The sequence below is a fragment of the Muscardinus avellanarius genome (assembly GCF_963383645.1).
Source record: "Muscardinus avellanarius genome assembly, chromosome: 10".
Lineage (NCBI taxonomy): Eukaryota > Metazoa > Chordata > Mammalia > Rodentia > Gliridae > Muscardinus > Muscardinus avellanarius.
In genome coordinates, this window is record NC_137796.1 from 3,540,104 (window position 1) to 3,558,708 (window position 18,605).

Genomic DNA, 18,605 nt, shown 5'->3' on the forward strand with positions numbered 1-18,605 from the left:
TCCCCCGGGGAGGGAGGCTTCTGGATTCACCTCCCGATGGTCACCTGGACGCAGCCTCTCCTGGCTCGCTCTCATTTACCAGCGACTTTTGTTCCTAAGAAGCTCCCATTCTGCTGGGCATGGTGGCACACACCTGTACCCACACCGCTTGGGAGGCTGAGACAGGAGGATCACAGGTTCACAGGCGGCCTCAGCTTACTTAGTGAGGCCCTCCACAACTTAGTGAGACTCCGTTTCAAAATAAAAAATAAAAAAATAGGGCTGGGGGTGTGCGGCTTGGGGTAGAATGCCCCTGGGTTCTATCCCCAGTGCCACAAAAAAAAGGGAACGTCTATCCTTGTCAAACACTTCCAAACAAGACCTTAGCATTAGTGTTTGACATACCTTGAAAGACAGGCCAAATGCTAATGAAGAAAAAGCACTCATTTTGTAGCCAGGGACACCGAAGTTAACAGGCAAAGGCTGAAGCCTAAGTAACCAAAAGCCAGAGAAACAGCACCGTACTTGCAATATTAATCCCTGGAGCACAAACTTCAGATGTTAAGCACAAAACCCCAAGAACAGGCAGCGTGGACGGGCCAGAGCCTGTGACCGCGGAACCCGCTTGGATTTGCTAGTCACCTAATCCTCTCCGTGGGCCTCTACGCACTTCAGGGCCCAGATGCTGGCCATTCTCGCCTGGCACGCCCTCGGCCTATCGTGCCGACTTCTGCTCGTCTGCAGGTTTGTGTGCTGGCCCCGCTTAGGCAGTACAGGATCGAGGCTCCATCTCTATCAGAAATGCAATCTCGAGTCCGTGGCCTGGGGACTAGCACCGTTAGGGACCACGACCGGCTGTGCCCCAGCACTGACAGGCAGGAGCCCCGACGCCAGTGGGCAGGCAGCGGAGCAGGAGGTTAGAAGACGCCGTGGGCAGGTCCTTAAGAGGAGGTGAATTGCCCTGCCCATGAGGACACCCTGAGGTGTTGACAGGCCGGCCCTCACCAACACTGGATCTTGGACCTCAGCCACCACAACCGTGAGAAACAACGCCTTGCTTAGTTGGGCGCCATGCTCTGGAACACTTGATATAGCAGCCCGACTGAAAGGGGCCACGCGTACTGCCTTGCCAAAGCCAGCTTTTGTCTTTCTGGTAAGAGTCATTCGAAAGGTCATAGATGAATCCCTCGTTGGCTGTCAGGCGGCAGGCTGACACAAGGGACGGCCAGCGACCTTAGGAGCAGATGCAGCGTCGCTGCAGTCACAGGTGGGTTGAGATGTCTGAATGTCAGTGGACACAACTCATCTCCGAGGACTCCCGAGAGAGAGACTTGCAGCGCTGCCAAGCCCTTCATGACCAGCTCTGGACTTGACAAAACATACATAGTGGGAACTTGGAGGCTCCGTGGAAACCACAGAATGATAGTTGAGAGGACATTTTCTCATATAAATACATAGGATGTATTTTAAGATTGGTGTACCAGTCAGGTGTGGTGGTACACGCTTATAATCCCAGCATTTGGGAGGCTGACGCAGGAGATAGCAGGTTTGCGGCCAGCCTCAACTACTTAGGCCCTTTGCAACTCAGTGAAACCCCGTTTCAAAATAAATAATAAAAGGTAGGCATGGTGGCGCACGCTTGCAATCCCAGCACTTGGGAGGCCGAGACAGGAGGTTCCTGCAGGTTCCAGGCCAGCCTCAGCTACTGAGTGAGGCTCTCAGCAACTTAGTGAGACCCTGTTTCTAGATAAAATATAAAATAGGTCTGGGGGTGTAGCCTGGAGGTACGCGGCCACTGGGTTCCATCCCCAGTACCACACACACACACACAAATAATAAATAAATAATAAAAGCAGGGCTGGGTGTGTAGCTCGGAGGTAGAATGCCCCTGGGTTCTATCCTCAGTACCAAAGGGAAACAAAACAAAACAAAACCCAAGACTGGTATGCCTAAGACATGCACTCTTGTTAGGCCTTGTTCCAGCTCCTATAAAAAAAAAAAAAAAAGGCATTAGCTGGGCGTGGTGGTGCACACTTGTAATCTCCGTGCTTGGGAGGCTGAGACAGGAGGATCGCACAGTATAACATAGGTCTGGGAGTATAGCCCGGAGGTAGAAAGCCTCTGGGTTCCACCCCCAGTACCACCACCAAAAAAAAAAAAAAAAAGGCATTACCCAAATTTTTAAACCTTGCTCCTGAGGGCACCCGGCCCAGGCCCTGGGGCACTGGGGCACAGCGCCCCTTGGCACCACCGACAATGGGCCATGAGAACAGAATGGAGGAGAGTGAGCCCGCGCAGCAGAACCCGGAACTCCACACAGTGCGTCTGCTGCATCTCTGGCCGAGTTCTTGCGGGTGTGGGTTGCTTTCCCCACAGTTAGCAGGCCTCCAAGCTCCATGCGTTCCATAGGAATTGTACATTATTTAATGAGAAGCTAATTACAGTGACTGCAATTCAGCCAAGCAAATCAGAATAGGGTTACAACTGGATAAGTAGGCTAAGCGGATGACGTTAGCACTGGAATCTTTCAAAGTAAGCTTTTTCTACCCCTCCCCAGAGTGGCCCCAGACTGTGATTAGGAACAGCAGCCAGGAAGAGTCTGGAGAGCCTCAGAAAAGGCCCCGCTCTCGGGACTCGGGCGCATTACTGTGCCTGCTGTCTGCCCAGCCCGAGGCAGGGGCGCATGGCTAGGAGCTCACTGCCCACTCTCCCTCGGACGTGACTCCTCTTCTCCCTCGGACAGACGGTGCCACTGGGAGGTGCTGCTAAGCTGCCCCAGCCCACGCAATGAAAAGGAGGCTCGGCCTTATTTAAACCCCCACCTTGATTGAGAGCTGCTGGGACACAGTAATAATGGAGGGAGAGGAAGTGGGGAGGAAACCCCTTCTCCTGCCAGCTGAAGGCTCGAGAGCTTCACTTACCCAGACTGGCACAGACCTAACTCTGGGACGCTAGACGCGCACAGCCAGAGCCCATGAGCTCCGTGTAGGGGGACGGCACTCACAAGGAAACACACCCTTTAAACCAAGTTGGTGATTTTATTGATGGGCGACAATTCATACTCCCAGGTGTCACTAAGCCGTGTTCGGTGGGGACGCGGCACCAGAGAGGAGCGGACAGCGGTCAGACGGCGCAGTCAGCCAAGGCCAGGCTGCAGCCTTTCGCCCATTCTCCGTACTGTACACAGAAGCACGAATGCGATTTGAAATCTTTTAATGGTAACAGAGTTACAATCACCCATCTATGCAGACTAGTGCCTTACTCCAGTTGATCTGCATCCGTAGGTAAGCGCAGCTTTTCATCGCACGATCAGACAAACGTTTTTTCTTGTTAGGAACCAGCAGCTTACTTATGTGTTTCTTCTCAAGTAAGAAATATTTTCTTCTCTGGTAATTGGCTCATTTTATCATTTATCAAAAACTAAAGGGTGGGGAGGAAAGTGTGATGGATTAAAAAATTTACTTTTTAAGGAAAGATAAAATTCATTTTCACAAATTTACAAGTGTCGCTGGTGCGGAGTTTATTCTACTAAGCAATTAGACTGGGAATCAAATGCAAGTCCCTTCTTATCTCAGGAATCAGCATTATTTCAGAAATATGGGTTTCTGTGTATTTTCTTAAATCAAGAGACAGTCTGTTTCAACCAAATGATTTTGACTTGGAAGCTGGAAGTCAACATAAATTACGCTGCGCACAAACCCAAGGCATCTCCTTCTCACTCTAGCCCGTTTCTGCAAAAGGGAGACAGTTTCTCTCTAAAGCGCCACTAGAGAGGCAGAGTTAGTGAGTGGTCTAGAAAGCGGCCCCAGGCACACGCGGCCGTCACAGCAGGTCCACTCGGCGGTAGTACAGGAGGTAGGCCGTGCGCTCGGCGGCGGGCTTCACCACCTGGTACTGGGTGATCACCTTGACTGTCTGGTCGTCGATGCGCAGCCAGCCATTGAGGCCAATCTGGAAGACGTCCGTGGTGTAGTGGCCACCCGTGGCGCTGCTGCCGTGATGGTAAACCACTGCAAGAGAGCAGCGCGCACGTTAGAGGAGCGGACCCATGAGCACCGCTACAACGCGAAGCCCGGAAGGAGCCGGACAGCCATGCACAGCTTCAAGGTAAGGGTGAGGCGCACACAGCTTACATATGGAATCATGTACATCTATATGCATAGAGCCATTTCTGTAAGATCTGTGTCTTATACATCTTAGAGACACACACACACACACCCCTCCCTTAGTGACACTTAAAACACCAACCACCTTCCAGGGGCATCTCCTGCCTACACAACCGTCCGCAGCCACCCCAGTCACTCTTTAAAGACACACACCTACAGACCCGGCCCACGCCCGCTGCTCTAGCTCCACTACAGACTGTCTCAAAGAGACAACACGAATCTTAGACAAAGATTATGGCATCCTTTAAAACAGTGGAAAACCACGTGCCCATTAGAAGGATAAAGCAGATTAGGAAACTATACTGCCATGTGTTTTTCATGAAGTGGACTCCCTGCCAGGTCAGATGGCAGGGTGAAGCCCAGGGTTACTGTGCAGGGGTAGAGAGGGAGGGGTTGGGGCTCCTCCACCAGGGGAAAGCGGGCAAGCCGGCAAGCAGCCCCAGTCCTGCCAACACCCACTCTCCAGCGTTCAGAGAGTTGCGCTCACTCCACACTTCCCAGCCTCACGGCAGCCCGGGTAACAAGGACGGCAACATTCCGCCCACACCTGGCAAGCCCAGCCGAAGGACGGCGCTGAGCATCCGACGGCCTCTGGGGATCTTGCTTTTTAAAATGCACATTATTAACTACATCTCCTGGGTCTCCAAACCATTTTAAAAAAGAATGTCTATTTACATTTTCCTGAAAATTCTAACCAGTCCCATGACCCTGTTTCTGAGATGGTAGATGATGCAGGAAGGGGAAGGGCCCTCCGCCGTGACGTGACCACCAACCTTCCCTGCAAGGGCCCTGGGGATGGATGCACGGAGGAGGAAAGGACGGGGCCACCCCGTTTCTCACCCAGGGCTCGCAGACTGCAGAGCTTGCCCTCCCGAGCAAGGGCAGGCAGCCCTTCCTTCCCCACTTGCCTGGGCCTAGCAGCTCAGGACTGTGACCGACTGCACTGCCTGGGCAGAAACCTGAGCCAGGCACCTTCTGACAGGAGCCAGCGTGCTCACCTCTGGAGTGAGGCCTCGTCAAGCCAGGAGTGGAGGGAGGCAAACAGACCCAGCCCTGCTCCTCACCCGGCCACAGGGCGGGGAGCGTCCCTGTCAGATGCTGGGCTACTAGCCAGGACACTAGGGACCAGAAGACAGGAGAGAGAAATGAGGGAGAAGATGGAAAGGCTGTCCAGCGGAAGGGTCAATAACTGTGCAAGGCCGCCAAGTGGCTGTGCTGCTTTGAACACGGGCTCACAGGAGCAACCACGAGGACAGACAAGGGAGACGAGAGGCCTGAGAGGAGCTGTGGGTGGGGGGGCAGCAGAGGGGCGGGTGCTGCACCTGAGGCTCTGTGCCAGGGGCAGAGGAGGGCGCAGGCTGGACCGGGTGGGCATGCGCCTCCTGGCAACCGCGCGGCTCACTCTAACCCAGCAGAGGACCTGCTGGCAGCCTGGCGCTCACACTGGCTTGAAGGCTCATTTTGAGGAGGCCTCATGCCAAGCCACCATGGGCCCAGATGGTGCCGTCACACCAGAAGCACCAGGCTTCAGGCAAAACACCTTCCCCAGTGATTCCCTGACTCGCTTGCTCCTGACAGAGACCTAACCGCAGCCAGCCTCTCTCAAGGCTAAGTGCGTTACAACAAAGCGCCTGGGCACAGACACATCCGTCCCTGCATCAGTAGGAAGGAATGCATTTGTTTACTTACCTGCGAAGAGCCTATAGGTTCTGTGGCATTTAAAGTTCTTATTTTTAACCCCCGGAGAAAGCAGTTCTGAAAAACAAAACATCAACAGCTTCAATCGATAAAAGCACTTAGAGAAAGGCTCAGAGTTACACGAGCGCATGACCAGAGGCTGTCTCCATCCGCCGACACCTGGCAGAGCCGGGGCTCCACTGGGTTGGAGCTGGCAGTGAGGTGGGCTGTGCGGCGCAGCACTGCGCGGTCCTGGCTGCCTGCCCTACAGCAGCACGAGTGCAGAGCCCACCGGAGCCCTCGAAGCACGCCCCGAGAAGCAGAAAAGAAAAGGCTGCCCGCCAGAAACCAGCAGGACAGGCGGGGAAACCCAAGAGCCAAAACACGTCGCATGGCGGCGTAGCGGGGAGCAACTGTAATCCCAGTACTTGGGAGGCTGAGATGGGACGATCGTAGGTTCTCAGCCAGCCTCAGCTACTTAGTGAGGCCCTCCTCAACTCAGGGAGACCCTACTTCAAAATAAAGAATAGAGCTGGGCATGGTGGCGTGCGCTTGGGGGCGGAGACAAGAGGATCGCGCAGGTTCGAAGCCAGCCATGCTGACTTAAGACACCCTGTTCCCAAATTTAAAAAAGTATAAAAACTGGTCTGGGAGTGTAGCTCGGAAGTAGAAGGGTTTCCAGGAACCCCAGTACCACCAAAAAAGAAAGCGGGGTGTGGTGGCGCACGCTTATAATCCCAGTGTACTTTGGGAGGCTGAGACAAGAGGATCGCAGGCTCATGGACAGCCTCAGCTACTTAGTGAGACCCTGTTTCAAAATGAAGACTAAAAATTAGGGCTGGGGTTGTAGCTGGGAGGTAGCACGCCCCCGGGTCCAATCCTGAGTGCCGCAACAAAATAAGCAAACCCTGTTCCGTGTGAGTCGGCACTGACTTCAGGCGCTCCCCAGCGAGGCCCCCAGGCGGGGCAGAGGCGGCGCCGTGCTCTGCAGCTCTGCGGTCCCTTCCCCTGGACACAGCCTCAGGCAGCTTCTCTTGCCCCCATTTGAGGTGGCAGCTGACACAAAAATACATGTAACAAGCAAAAAAGGGAGAGCCAATGAGATCAGTGCAGAAATCCACCCCAGGGCGAGGCGGCAAGACACCGGGAGGCCTGAGGCCCGCCAGGCTGCAGTGAGACCCCTCCCCAGGAGGAAAGAAGAAAGGCCGCAGGGAGAGGTGAGCGGTGGCCCGGCTCAGCGCGGAGGTGGGGACAAGACCAGCTGAGGCGCCATCACACAAGCAGGCTGGCCCCTCTTCCTGCCTCTGGACCTTGAGTGAGCGAGGAGTGCCTGTGCGTGCGAGGGCAGGGCAGGGCAGACGCACGCCCGGGCTGGGAGGGGCTCCCGACCCCCAGGAGACATGGGCAGGGAAAGCGCACTGCCCGCGCAGATTCCACTGTGGCCCTGCCGGGCCTCGGCGCCCTCCTTTCTGCCCGGGCGACACGGTATTCTGAGCGTGCCGGGGCTCGCACAGTCCCAGGGAGGCTGCAGCACCGCACAGTGCATCTCGCCAATACTCAGCCTCAACAAAGCTGTGCTTTCAGGAAGACAACTGCACTAAGGGAGGCTCTAAACTGCGTCAGGAGCGCACGGGCGCTGCGAAGCCCTGGACGCCGTGGCAACGAGTGCCATAGACCCAACAGGGCGCCGCTGCAGCCAGGCCCACTGCCCCAGGCCGGCGGAGGCAAGGAGCGCCCACCGATGCGCCGGAGCGCTCAGAAGTGATGCTCCTTCTCAGGGACAAAGAGCTCCTGGTTTTCTAAGCTATCAAAATGGCCTCTATTTTTAAGTCTAGAGTTAACATTTTAAAACGAGCAAACAAGCCAAGAAAGGCGCAACAGCCGGGCGCTGGCGTCACCTCTGCTGATCTCCAGGTCCACGGGGTACTCGACGCTCTTAACCAGCTTCTGGCACCCACCGGCCTTCTCGTACACGAACCGCTTCAGGTGCAGCACGAGGACAGGAGGGAGCCTTTCCAGGGTCACCCTCCGGCTCACCTCGACCTGGGGTACAGAGCACAACAGGACGGCCTGTCCCGAGTCTGGCCTGGGCGGCTCGGTTCCACCCGTCCCAGCCCCCCACCAAGCCCTCCATGCTGGGTCCAGGTGAGAGCCCTGCTCCGTGGCGTCAGCGACCCATCAGCCTGGGAATAGAGTGAACCCAGCAGCTCGAACTCAGCATGTGCCAGCCTCTTCTCTGACAATTCTCAGGGCTGTGGCTTGGATATGAGCACCTCCCCCAAGGTCTCAGTGCTGAAGGCTGGGTCCCCAGGCAGCCCCGCTCCGATGGGGCTGGGAAGGGCGGCTCGCCCGCAGCGGCGGAGCGATGATCTGATGCTGCTGGCGGGATGGCTGGTGGAGGCAGTCGGCCGTGCACGTGCCCATCTTCCTCTCTGCCCCCTTCTTTCTGTTCCGCCACCCTCTGCCACCCCTCTGCGCCTCCCTCTGGCCTCAGGCCTCAGCAAGGCGCTGGCCGAGTAGGTGGAGCCTCTCCAACCTTCTCTCCTTTTATTTTACACAGGTATTCTTCGTACAATGAAACACTAACTTACAAACATAAGACTGATAAAACTGATGCCAGTGTCTTTCTTCAATTAGATACTTTAAACAACACCATAGGAACTTACCCTTGCCATTAGGTTTTCTCAATTTAATAGACCCTTGAGGTAGGGATATAGTCAAAGGCCTAAAGACTGCCGCTTTAAAAAAGCTAAGTGTCTTTGTTTGTTTTTAGTAAAACATGTCTTCACTTTATCTAGCGTTCTCTGTACTTACACATTCTTGGATGCCTCCTGTTACTTACTTGAAAACTTTCAGTAGCAACATATTAAGAAAAAACTGCCAGAGGACGACAGACACGCCTGGCTGAAGACATCTTTTGAAAGCACGTGCAGGAGCCACCGCCGGCTGGACGCACTGACCCTGACAGGCGAGGTCCTGCTGCAGGAACCACTACACTCCCAAGTTCCGCTGTGCCTGAACACTCAAGGGTCTAATGTGTGAAGTAAGGAAGGTGGGAGCGTGGCTCAGTTTAACAAGATTAGGACAGGAAGGCTGCAGCCAGGTCCTGCCTATGAGTCCAGAGCGGGACCACAGTATCCACAGGCCACTTTCCAGGGCTTAGAAATCTGACTTCCACACAAAGTTCTCACCCAATGGCCAATCAGGAATTTTTTTTTTTTAAAGCTGGGCATTAAACTCAGGCATTTGACTTCTGAGCTACATTTTACCTCTGCCCTACTTTTTTATTTTTTTAATTTCAAAACAGGCTCTCACTAGGTGATGAGCGCCTCACTACTTGCTGAGGCTATCCTCAAACCTGCGATCCTCCTGTCTCAGCTTCCCAAGTATTAGGATTATAAGTGTGTACCACCATGCCTGGCTTTAAACTTGGTATTTTTAAAAGTCACATTCAAGAAAATGTGTTTTTTATAGTTATTTCCACAGAAGCTGCCCAAAGCCGTCCTTCTCAGCAGCCCGCTTCTGCAGGTGGTCCTCATCTCAGCTACCTGCCAGTCCATGTGTGATGGCAGCGGAAGAAAAGAGCCAGGCACAGGCCAGGGGTCTGTGGGCAGCGCGGGGAGCCTCCAGGCTGCCTTGGCCGGCTCACGGCCAGCAGAGAGGATGGCAATGGCAGCCAGGGTCAGCCTGGACAGTGGTCCACCTCTGGAGAGTCACAGCTGCCGCAGACAGAGCCAGGCTGACACAAACTCAACCACCACCCAGCCTCCCACAGACACACCCGCTCCTGCTCTTCCACCCTCCGCCAGGCCTCTCAGTTATACTTGAAGTCAGCCACCAAGTTTCCTTCCAGGTCCTGGCACTTTTATTTTTTAAACAAAATTGCCAATCAGAAGCAAGTCAAAAAATATGGAGGAGGATTCAGCCTGACTTGGGCGGATCCTCCCAGAACCTGCCTTCTCCAGTCCAGAGCAGGGAGCCCTGGTGTTGGGCTCTGAGACTCCCCTTTCAAAGGCCAGCACAGGGCTGCAGGGTGGGGACAGGCCTGCCCCGTCACCCAACATGGGGACAGGGTTTCGCCTCACAGCCACCATATAATGCTGATATTTATTTATTTTTATTTTTTGGTGGTACTGGGGTACCTGGAAGCCCTTCTACCTCCGGGCTACACTCCCAGACCTATTTTACATTTTTTGGAAACAGGGTCTCCTAAGCCAGCGTGCGCAGCTGGCTTCGAACCTGCGCGATCCTCCTGTTTCCGCCTCCCAAGTGCGGGGATTACAAGCGTGCGCCACCACGCCCGGCGTTATACGGCTGATATTTAAATACAGCCTCACAGAAACAGCGCAAATGGTCCCTAGCCAGCCTACTCACTTCCCCAGCACACGGCCTCTCCCACTCTCAGACACAGAACAGACCTGCTCTACCATGGAGCAGGAAACCAGGAGAGCCCTCCCGAGACCACAGAGCAGGACGCGACCCTTTCTTCTGACAGCTGGTGCTGACTAGCGCTACCACCTGCTGCTCTTAACTCACAGATAGGAGGACGCAGAAGATTTCATCCTCCATAGAGCAAACCAAAGAGCAACAGCATCTGAACATGGCTCGCCACCTTCCAGTGTCCTTAAAGATCCGCAGCCAAACGTGCAGCAGCTGTGCCTAGAAGCCCTGACGTCCTGACTGCTCGATGTCTAGAAGCCTGATGTCCTGACTGCTCGATGTCTAGAAGCCTGACGTCCTGACTGCTCGATGTCTAGAAGCCTGACGTCCTGACTGCTCGATGTCTAGAAGCCTGACGTCCTGACTGCTCTATACACCTGCTGCACCCAGGAGTGCAGAGCCAGCTGTCGGCCTCTGTGGGAGGGGTGCCAATGCTGTGGCACCATGATTAGTCGGACTGATGACCCAAAAGATCAGTGCCCTGTGTCACAGAGCTAGAGCTAAGAGCTTATTGGAATCATCTGTTTTCTAACTACTCCAACTTCAAAATGTGCAAATTCAGTCCAAAAAAGAACTTTTTTTTTTTTTTGCAGTACTGGAGTATTCAACCTCTGAGCTACACCCCCAGCCTTATTTTTTATTCTGTATTTTGAAACAGGGTCTCACTGAGTTGCAAAGGGCCTACGTAGCTGCGGCTGTCCACGAGCCGTGACCCTCTCGTCTCAGCCTCCTGAATGCTGGGATGACAAGTGTGGGCACCACGCCTGGGAAGAAATTCACTTTTTTCTTGAGAGGCAACATTCAATTCCATTCCCCTTTCTCCTTAATTCTGTGTTCTTTCCACCAAACTGGAGCGCCTCAGTATAAAGGTTCAAGACCGACTGTGAACATACCTCTTGTTTGGTCTTTGTGGTATAGCCTTGGACAGACTCCCTTGCCACCAAGCTTTCCAGAGCGTCCTGGACTGTTCGGATCTTGTCAGACTGGATATCCAGCTGCAGCGTGAAAAACGGCTGCAAGGTGGCAGATTCCTTTGAGCTCTGCTGGTAAACCACAGACCTGAGAATCAAAGCACAGACACCAGCTCAAGAGCTCACTCCTGGCCATGCTCCCACGGGCAGCCAGTGGGAGAGGAGTACACATGAAAACCAGGTCGTCTAATAGCAAGCACGTTCAGAAAACAAGCGCATCCAAACAGCGAAGCCGACACACACTGAACCTAAAGATAATTGCCGAGCACCACCTCCTAGCTTTTAGCGGCTGCATCTACCCGCTGAGAAGTCTTCCTTGCTCAGGTGCTCTGGACAAAAACATTCATCTTGCGCTCTTCCGCCTCCACGCCACACTAGTACTTGACACAGCGGCTCGCCAACATGGCCACCGTGCTGAAGCCTCGTGCTGCGGATGAGGGCAGTCACCGGCTGCTCGCCACCAGATCTCTCAGGCCCGCAGCCACGCGGCACGTCCCATACCACGTCTGCGGTGCCACGCGGCACTGCTCAGCGCGGGCATCCCCAGGCCAGACCTGGCACCAGCTCCACAGAGCCTCCAACCAGGAGACAGAGGACACAGAAGGGACTTATTTGAGGTCGCATGGCCGCTCAACTGGCTCCTAGACCACTTCCACCCAGGATCAGAAGCTGGCTTCTTGAGGGCCTGGGTGAAGAGCTGAGCTACCGTGAGCCCGGGAGGCTGCTTGGTCTCAGAGACTGGCCAGCTCCCGATGCCAACAAGGAGTGCTTCTTCCCCACCGCAGCCTGCAGGCCATCCGGCCTCAGTGCTGCTCCTGCACCGCAGTGCCGGGCCACGCTGCGGTCCTGAGGAGAGGCCGAGGAGCCGGTCCCGTTCTCAATTCCACATCACAGCGGGACTGCAAGCTTTGTAAACAGAAGCTGCTGAGGATGCTGAGAATGAGCAGAAAGCTGCTTAGGGAAGGCGGGTCCCGGGTCCGCCGTGTATGGCGGCGTCTCCTGCGACTCCTTCACTTTCTGGCCAACGTGGCTGATTCTAAACGCCAAGATGTGGAGACTACCTAAGTGTCTGTCCACAGACGGACGCTTAAAGAAACCGCCACATACACACCACGGGGTACTGCTCAGCCTTAAGAAAGGAGACCCTCTCGTTTCCCACAACACGGACGGGCCTGGAGCTCATTATGCTAAGTGAAATAAAGTCAATGGGAAAAACGTGTATACTCACTCCGTGTACTCAATCTTAGAAAAGGAAAGTAAAATAAACAGATAGAGGTCAAACACTGACTAGCAGGGCAGGGTGGAAAGGAAATGGGCGCCGCGGGGCAGAAGACCCAGAGCAGCCGCATGGAGGTGCACACGTTCAAGACGGCGCACCACGCTGCATCATAGCAGGACGCACTGTGCTGGGCTTCTGCCAACGAGGGTGTGGAGCTGTGCTTACCACAATCAAATGAGGTCACCGCGTGAGGTGACAGGTGTGGACTCGCGTCTCTATGGCAACCGCTGCACTGCCTAGTCTTCATATCACGTGGCACTCAAACATGCACATCCATGCAAATCAACAACGGAATGCCTCCCGTCAGGTACGTGAAGTTTTTTTTTTTTTTTTTTAGGATCTGGGGATGGAACCCAGGGGCATTCGACCTCCAAGCTACACCCCCGCCCTAATTTTTATTCTTTTTCATTTGAAACAGGGGCTCACTAAATTGCAGAGGGCCTAAGTAGCTGAGGCTGTCCACGAACCTTGATCCTCCAGTCTCAGCCTCCCTAATGCTGGGATTACAAGCGTGCGCCACCACACCTGGCTTCACGTGAATTTCTTAACGAAACCCATGGTTCCATCAGCTTGCCTCTCTAGCTACCTGGCATGACAGCAGGGCTGCAGAGGGCCCTGCAGGTGATGGGAAGGCTGACCAAGAACAGGCAGGCAGGCAGAGCAAAGCGCGGGCTGTTGGGACAGTTCCTACTCCTCCCCCTGGCAAAGCGACCATGTCCTCAAACAGGCAAAACTCCATGATTTTAGAAAGGTGTAAACCTGATGTGTCCACCAAAGATGCCGGTGATCGGGGTCTGCACGAAGTCCGCCTGGCGGGTGACGGAAGCCTTGTTCCTGGGGCCCACTTGCTCCCACTCGTCCTCGCTCCCCGCGCCCGGCTCTTCCTGCTCATCAGCATCTGCCAAGTGGCTTCTGGGGCCGTTGGAAATCCTAAGTTCTGAAAGGATAAGGAAGGCCTGCTTAGGCTACTATTTACAACAGAAAGAAAAAAATAAACACATCTTCTGTTAACCACCTGAACAGATAAGAAAACATGCATGCGTGCGTGCATTTGTGTGACTGAGGACTGATCCCAGAGCATTCTAGCTCCAAGCTACACTCCCAGCCCTTTTAATTTTTGGTTCTGAAACAGGGTGTTGCTAGGTTGCTGAGGCTGGCTTCGAACCTGTGATGCTTCTATCTCAGCCTCCCAAGTACTGGGATTACAGGCATGTGCCACCATGCCCAGTTTCAACTATAATTTTATTTGTGGTTATATTTTTTGGTAATGGGGATTGAACTCAAGGGCATTGGATTCTGAGCTCTACCCCCAGACCTATTTTTTTTTTTTTTATTTTGAAACAGTCTCACTGAGTCCCTAAGCATCGCACATTTGGACTTGCCGAGGCTGCCCTTGAACCTGCAATCCTCCTGTCTCAGCCTCCCGAGTACTAGGATTACAAGCATGTGCCACCTCGCCTGGCTTCAACTCTAATTTTAAATGCAAACTCAGGATGTGTTCTGCACGGAGAGCCCAGCGGCCAGGTGTCACGTGCGCGTCTTCACAGAGCCGCCCTTGTCTGTGCTAACTGTTGCACAAGGCACTCTTGGGACGTCTGAGAGTCCTCAAGATGGGCTGGAAAGTGGAGGCAATTTTGTAATTAGTTGTTTCTTCATCAGATTAGGGCTTGTGGTCATGTGGAGAGGATCCTTATCCTTGGGGAACACATGCTTTAGCAGTGAGGGGCGAGCAAAATTATTATCTGCAACTTGAATCAGTCAAAAAATGTAAACACACACAATGAATGTGTGCGCACACATGAGCCGGGAGGGTGGGTGAACGGGGAGGGAGGGAGGGAGGGAGGGGTCAGCTGCGGTGCCGACCATTATGGAGCTCTATCAAACCATCCTTCCTGCCTTTCTGTATGCTTGGTCACTTTCCTAATTAAAAGCTGAAGGACAACTGCAGAGGGTCTAGGTAATTTCAATTTATCTGTATGTAACATCCTCTATGGTATATAAATGCTAATATAAAAATAAGCAGCTGGGCACAGTGGCAAATGCCTGTAAGCCCAGCCCTTGGGAGGCTGAGACAGGAGGACTGAGGCGTGAAGCCAGCACACTATAACAGAGTGAGACCACTTCAAAATGCAAATAAAAAGGGGTGGAGGTGTAGCTCAGAGGTAGAGTGCCTCTGGGTTCATACCACGATACATACATACATACAGCCTATAAGAACATTAGTTTTACAGGGAACGCAAGGCCGTGACCTACTTTCAGCGCCTGGTGAGAGGAGCTTCTTGAGGCTCAGCATCTCCTCGTGAAGCCCGTTGAGGATGAAGCCCAGGTACTCCTCGGCGTCTTCCTGCCGACCCTGCGAGACCGGAGCACCGCGTTACTCAGACCATCGCCCACGGCGCGCAGGGTAAATGCAGAGGAGTTCCAAAACTGACGGCCAGGACCCCGGGGCAGGGAACACGGGGAGAAACAGATTCAATACTTATCTCTAGCGCTAATGGAGTTTTATATGCTCATTATTGTTTTCAAGTTTAAATTTTTTTCCAATAGATATACATTACTTTATAGTGAAAAGAGGTTATTTAAAGTTACCTTTTTGTTGTTTAAGTGAAATAGAAGACCAAGAACGGGGCACTCAGGGCACCCGTGTGAGCGTGGGGTCTCTCCCAGGGGGCTGTGAAATCAGCCTGCTCACTTTCTTCCGTCCTCGACTCATGGGCGACTTATCAGGGAAGGGACTCGAATCGTGTGTGAAACGGTTCTGATTCAGAGCGAGCTGCTCTATACACAAGCGGGCCGCAGCAAGACTCCAGCTGGTTGGTTGGTAGCGCACACTGGCTCTGTGTGGGTCTGTATTTACCAGGACGGGTTCACACCACGTTCTGGGAGCCTAACTGCCCGTCCCCAGGACTGGCAAGCTCTTCTGTTTGAGATCTCCGGGAAGACTACAGTGGGGTGCATGCGCTCCAGGTATGGAGAGCACTGTTGGGGGAGCCCGCTCGGTGTGTGTGCAGCCAAGGGCAAAACAGCAGGCTATGGCCAGAGGAGAACCGGCCCGCAGGCCTGAGTTGCTTGCCCAGGAATGGCCGACTGGCCGGAGAGCGATGGGACAGCTGCTGAAGCCCGAGTCTGACGATGTCAGGAACTCGATTTCAGAAAGGTTCCACCACTCAAAGAACTGGCAAAGGACTGTGCCCGCACCCTCTGCGAGCACTGTTCTACACTAAACACCTGTGTTCCTCCTGGGCAGCTGAGATTTGGGTTCAGCCTCGGTAGAGGTGCCTGTAAAAGCCCGGGGCAGTCTCCGGCGAGCTTCCCTGGACGTGGATTCCCTACACGCTGCCCCAACCTGGTGCTGGAGGACTGAAGCGCATGGCGCAAGCCGGCGCAGGGGAAGCGGCTGGGGTTCCTCCAGACGGGCCCAGGCACACTCTAAAACCACCAGGCTTCCCTACGCACCAGGTGCTTCCCTTCCCTGACTTTGGCCTCCTCTGCTGCAATTCAACGTAAGCAGGAGCAGCAAGTGGAGCCCTGAGGCTGCCAGACAGTCGCTCGGAGCGTGGCCAGTGAGCTCAATGCACAGGAACGCTCGCTGCACTCCGGCTCCCAAACGCTCCACACACTCCCCGGTGCTGGGAAAATGGACACCCAGGCCAATGCTACAGCTGTACCGGGAATTTAACCCCAACACTCACAGCTCCCTGATGGTCTCCCACGGCCCTGCCAGGACTCTTGTCCTTCAAAGCAACGAGGCTTCCATTTGACTTTATTTAAGTAGCATTTTCTCAATTATTCCTCCTGTCTTAATAAGTCTCCCTAAGGCCAGAGGTGGTGATGCGTTCCTGAAATCCCAGTACTTGGGAGGCTGACACAGGAAGATTATAGGTTGGAGGACAACCTCAGAAAGTAGTGAGGCTCTCATCAACCTAGCAAGACTGTTTCAGAACAAAACTAAACTTAGGGCTGGGGCGTAGCTCAGTAGAATGCGCCTGGGTTCCATCCCCAGTGCCGCACACACCAAAACCTAGATTTCCCTACGCATCCTTTCGCCTGCTCACACTGACTCATCATTAACTTGATCAAGGAAGAAGTGTTCCAGTTAACTGCACTGAAGCCCCTCCTGACTCATCCCCCACAGTCCACACGGCCATTTATAAGGCCTCCCGGCTTCTTTGGTCCTATGACTTCAGTACCAAAATCTAGGATAAGAAATTCAGAAGCCAGGCATGGTGGCGCACGCTTGTAATCCCAGCATTTGGGAGGCTGAGACAGGAAAATCTGTGTTCATGTATAGCCCTCTGCAACTTGGTGAGACCCTGTTTCAAAATAAAGAATAAAAAATAGGGCTGGGGGTGTAGCTCAGAGGTAGAATGCCCCTGGGTTCCATCCTTAGTACCGGGGTGAAAAAAAATCCAGGCAAGTAGGTCAGCGGGGCAGAGCCATGTGCCTAGCACAAGCAAGAGCCTTGGTTCAATCCCTAGCACAGAAAAACAAAAACAAAAACTGTGCTAATAAAAGCCAGGGGCGCTGAACTGAATAGCAGAGGCCCGAGCATGCTAAAGACAGAGCTCTCCTGAATGCTGCAGCCGTTCCAGGCGTGATACACTGCACTCCCCACAGAGCGGCACAGAGCAGCAGCCTGCCACCTGCTCCCGGGCCCCTGGGCCGCCTCAACCTCCAACAGCTAACAAGGAGCCAGTGGCCCGTTGCACTCACGGGTGGGCTGGGCCCACACAAAGCCAGCACTGGGAGCAGCACGCAGTGCACAGGGCACTGCGGAGCCAAGGCCAACTCTCTCAATGCGACTGACCAGCCAGCACCACCATAAACGCAGAAGCACTCAACACTCCCAGCTTTTGGCTGGAGAAAGAGGGCAGGTGCGGATCCAGCGAGAGCTACCAGACACAGGGCGCCACACCAACCCGCCCGACTCGCTCCAAGGGCAGGCTCGGACCTTTTCAGACAGGCTGGACTTGATAACTGTCAGGAGTCTATAAATATACGTAGGTTCGAAAGCAGCTCCGGGGCGGATATCCCTCACGATTTTATCCCCAAGGGCTGCAACGGAAACAGGACAAGGATATTCGTAAGTAAGAGTACATGACAAATGACAGGCTGCAGGCTCATCAGCACCAACCCCACCGCCTGCAGCCAACGGAGCACGGGAGCACTGCTCAAGAGCACCCCGGGCCACGTGCCTGCGCCTTACTTACCCTGCCGGGGCTTGGGAGGTACTGGCATGTTCGTGAACTCGTTCATTAGCCGGACACTAAACATGGGAAAGAAGAGGGAAGCAGGGCATTTTCTGAGAAGACGTGCTTTTACTGCAGAGGCTGGTGGCTAAGTGGAATGGTAATGACGACCATGCAGTGGACATCAGGCAAGCAACCCTGTGACCACGTGTGAATTCTTAAGTCTTTCCTATACACATTTCTGGTACATTTTATGTGATCTCTTAAGCTAGCAAATAATGTTTTCTACTGAATCTAAAGAACACAGATAAACAATGGGTTTTTTTTTCTTTTCTTTTTGCAATACTGGGGATGGAAGCCAGGAGCATTCTACCTCTGAGTGACACCCCCAGACCTATTTTTTATTCTTTTTTTTTTTTTTTTTTTTTTTTGTTGTTGTTTTTGTGTGGTACTGAGGTTCCTGGAAACCCTTCTACCTCCAGGCTACACTCCCAGACCTATTTTATATTTTTATTTGGAAACAGGGTCTCTTAAACCAGCGAGGATGGCTTCGAACCCGTGCGATCCTCCTGTCTCTGCCTCCCAAGCGCAGGAATTACAAGCGTGCACCACCATGCCTGGCTTTATTCTTTATTTTGAAAAAGGGTCTCACTGAGTTGCAGAGGGCCTCACTAAGTAGCTGAGGCTGGCTGTGAACTGCGATCCTCCAGTCTCAGCCTCCCAAATGCTAGGATTACAAGGGTGCGTGTGCCACCGCCCGACTATAAACAATGTTTTAATTCCATTTCTGGTTAACTTCCATATAAAAGCATGAATACTGCTTTAAAAAAAAAAAAAGTGCAGGAATCCCTTATAGAAAATCAAGAACTCTGTTCAACTCTTCAACTCAACTTCTGATTACAGG

The 18,605-nt window shown here is 53.5% G+C and overlaps 1 protein-coding gene across 1 annotated transcript in view; it reads right to left on the reverse strand.

Annotated features, from left to right (window-relative positions):
- Positions 1–3,801: 3,801 nt before the first annotated feature.
- The window catches only part of USP10 (ubiquitin specific peptidase 10), a gene marked incomplete at both ends in the record, with an annotated part of 80,501 nt that continues 65,697 nt past the window's right edge, over positions 3,802–18,605 (reverse strand). Inside the window, 8 exon segments of the mRNA XM_080703453.1 lie at positions 3,802–3,989; positions 5,835–5,900; positions 7,721–7,865; positions 11,156–11,321; positions 13,272–13,449; positions 14,766–14,865; positions 17,464–17,567; positions 17,723–17,778. Of these exon segments, the coding sequence (XP_080559579.1) occupies positions 3,802–3,989; positions 5,835–5,900; positions 7,721–7,865; positions 11,156–11,321; positions 13,272–13,449; positions 14,766–14,865; positions 17,464–17,567; positions 17,723–17,778 (1,003 nt within the window).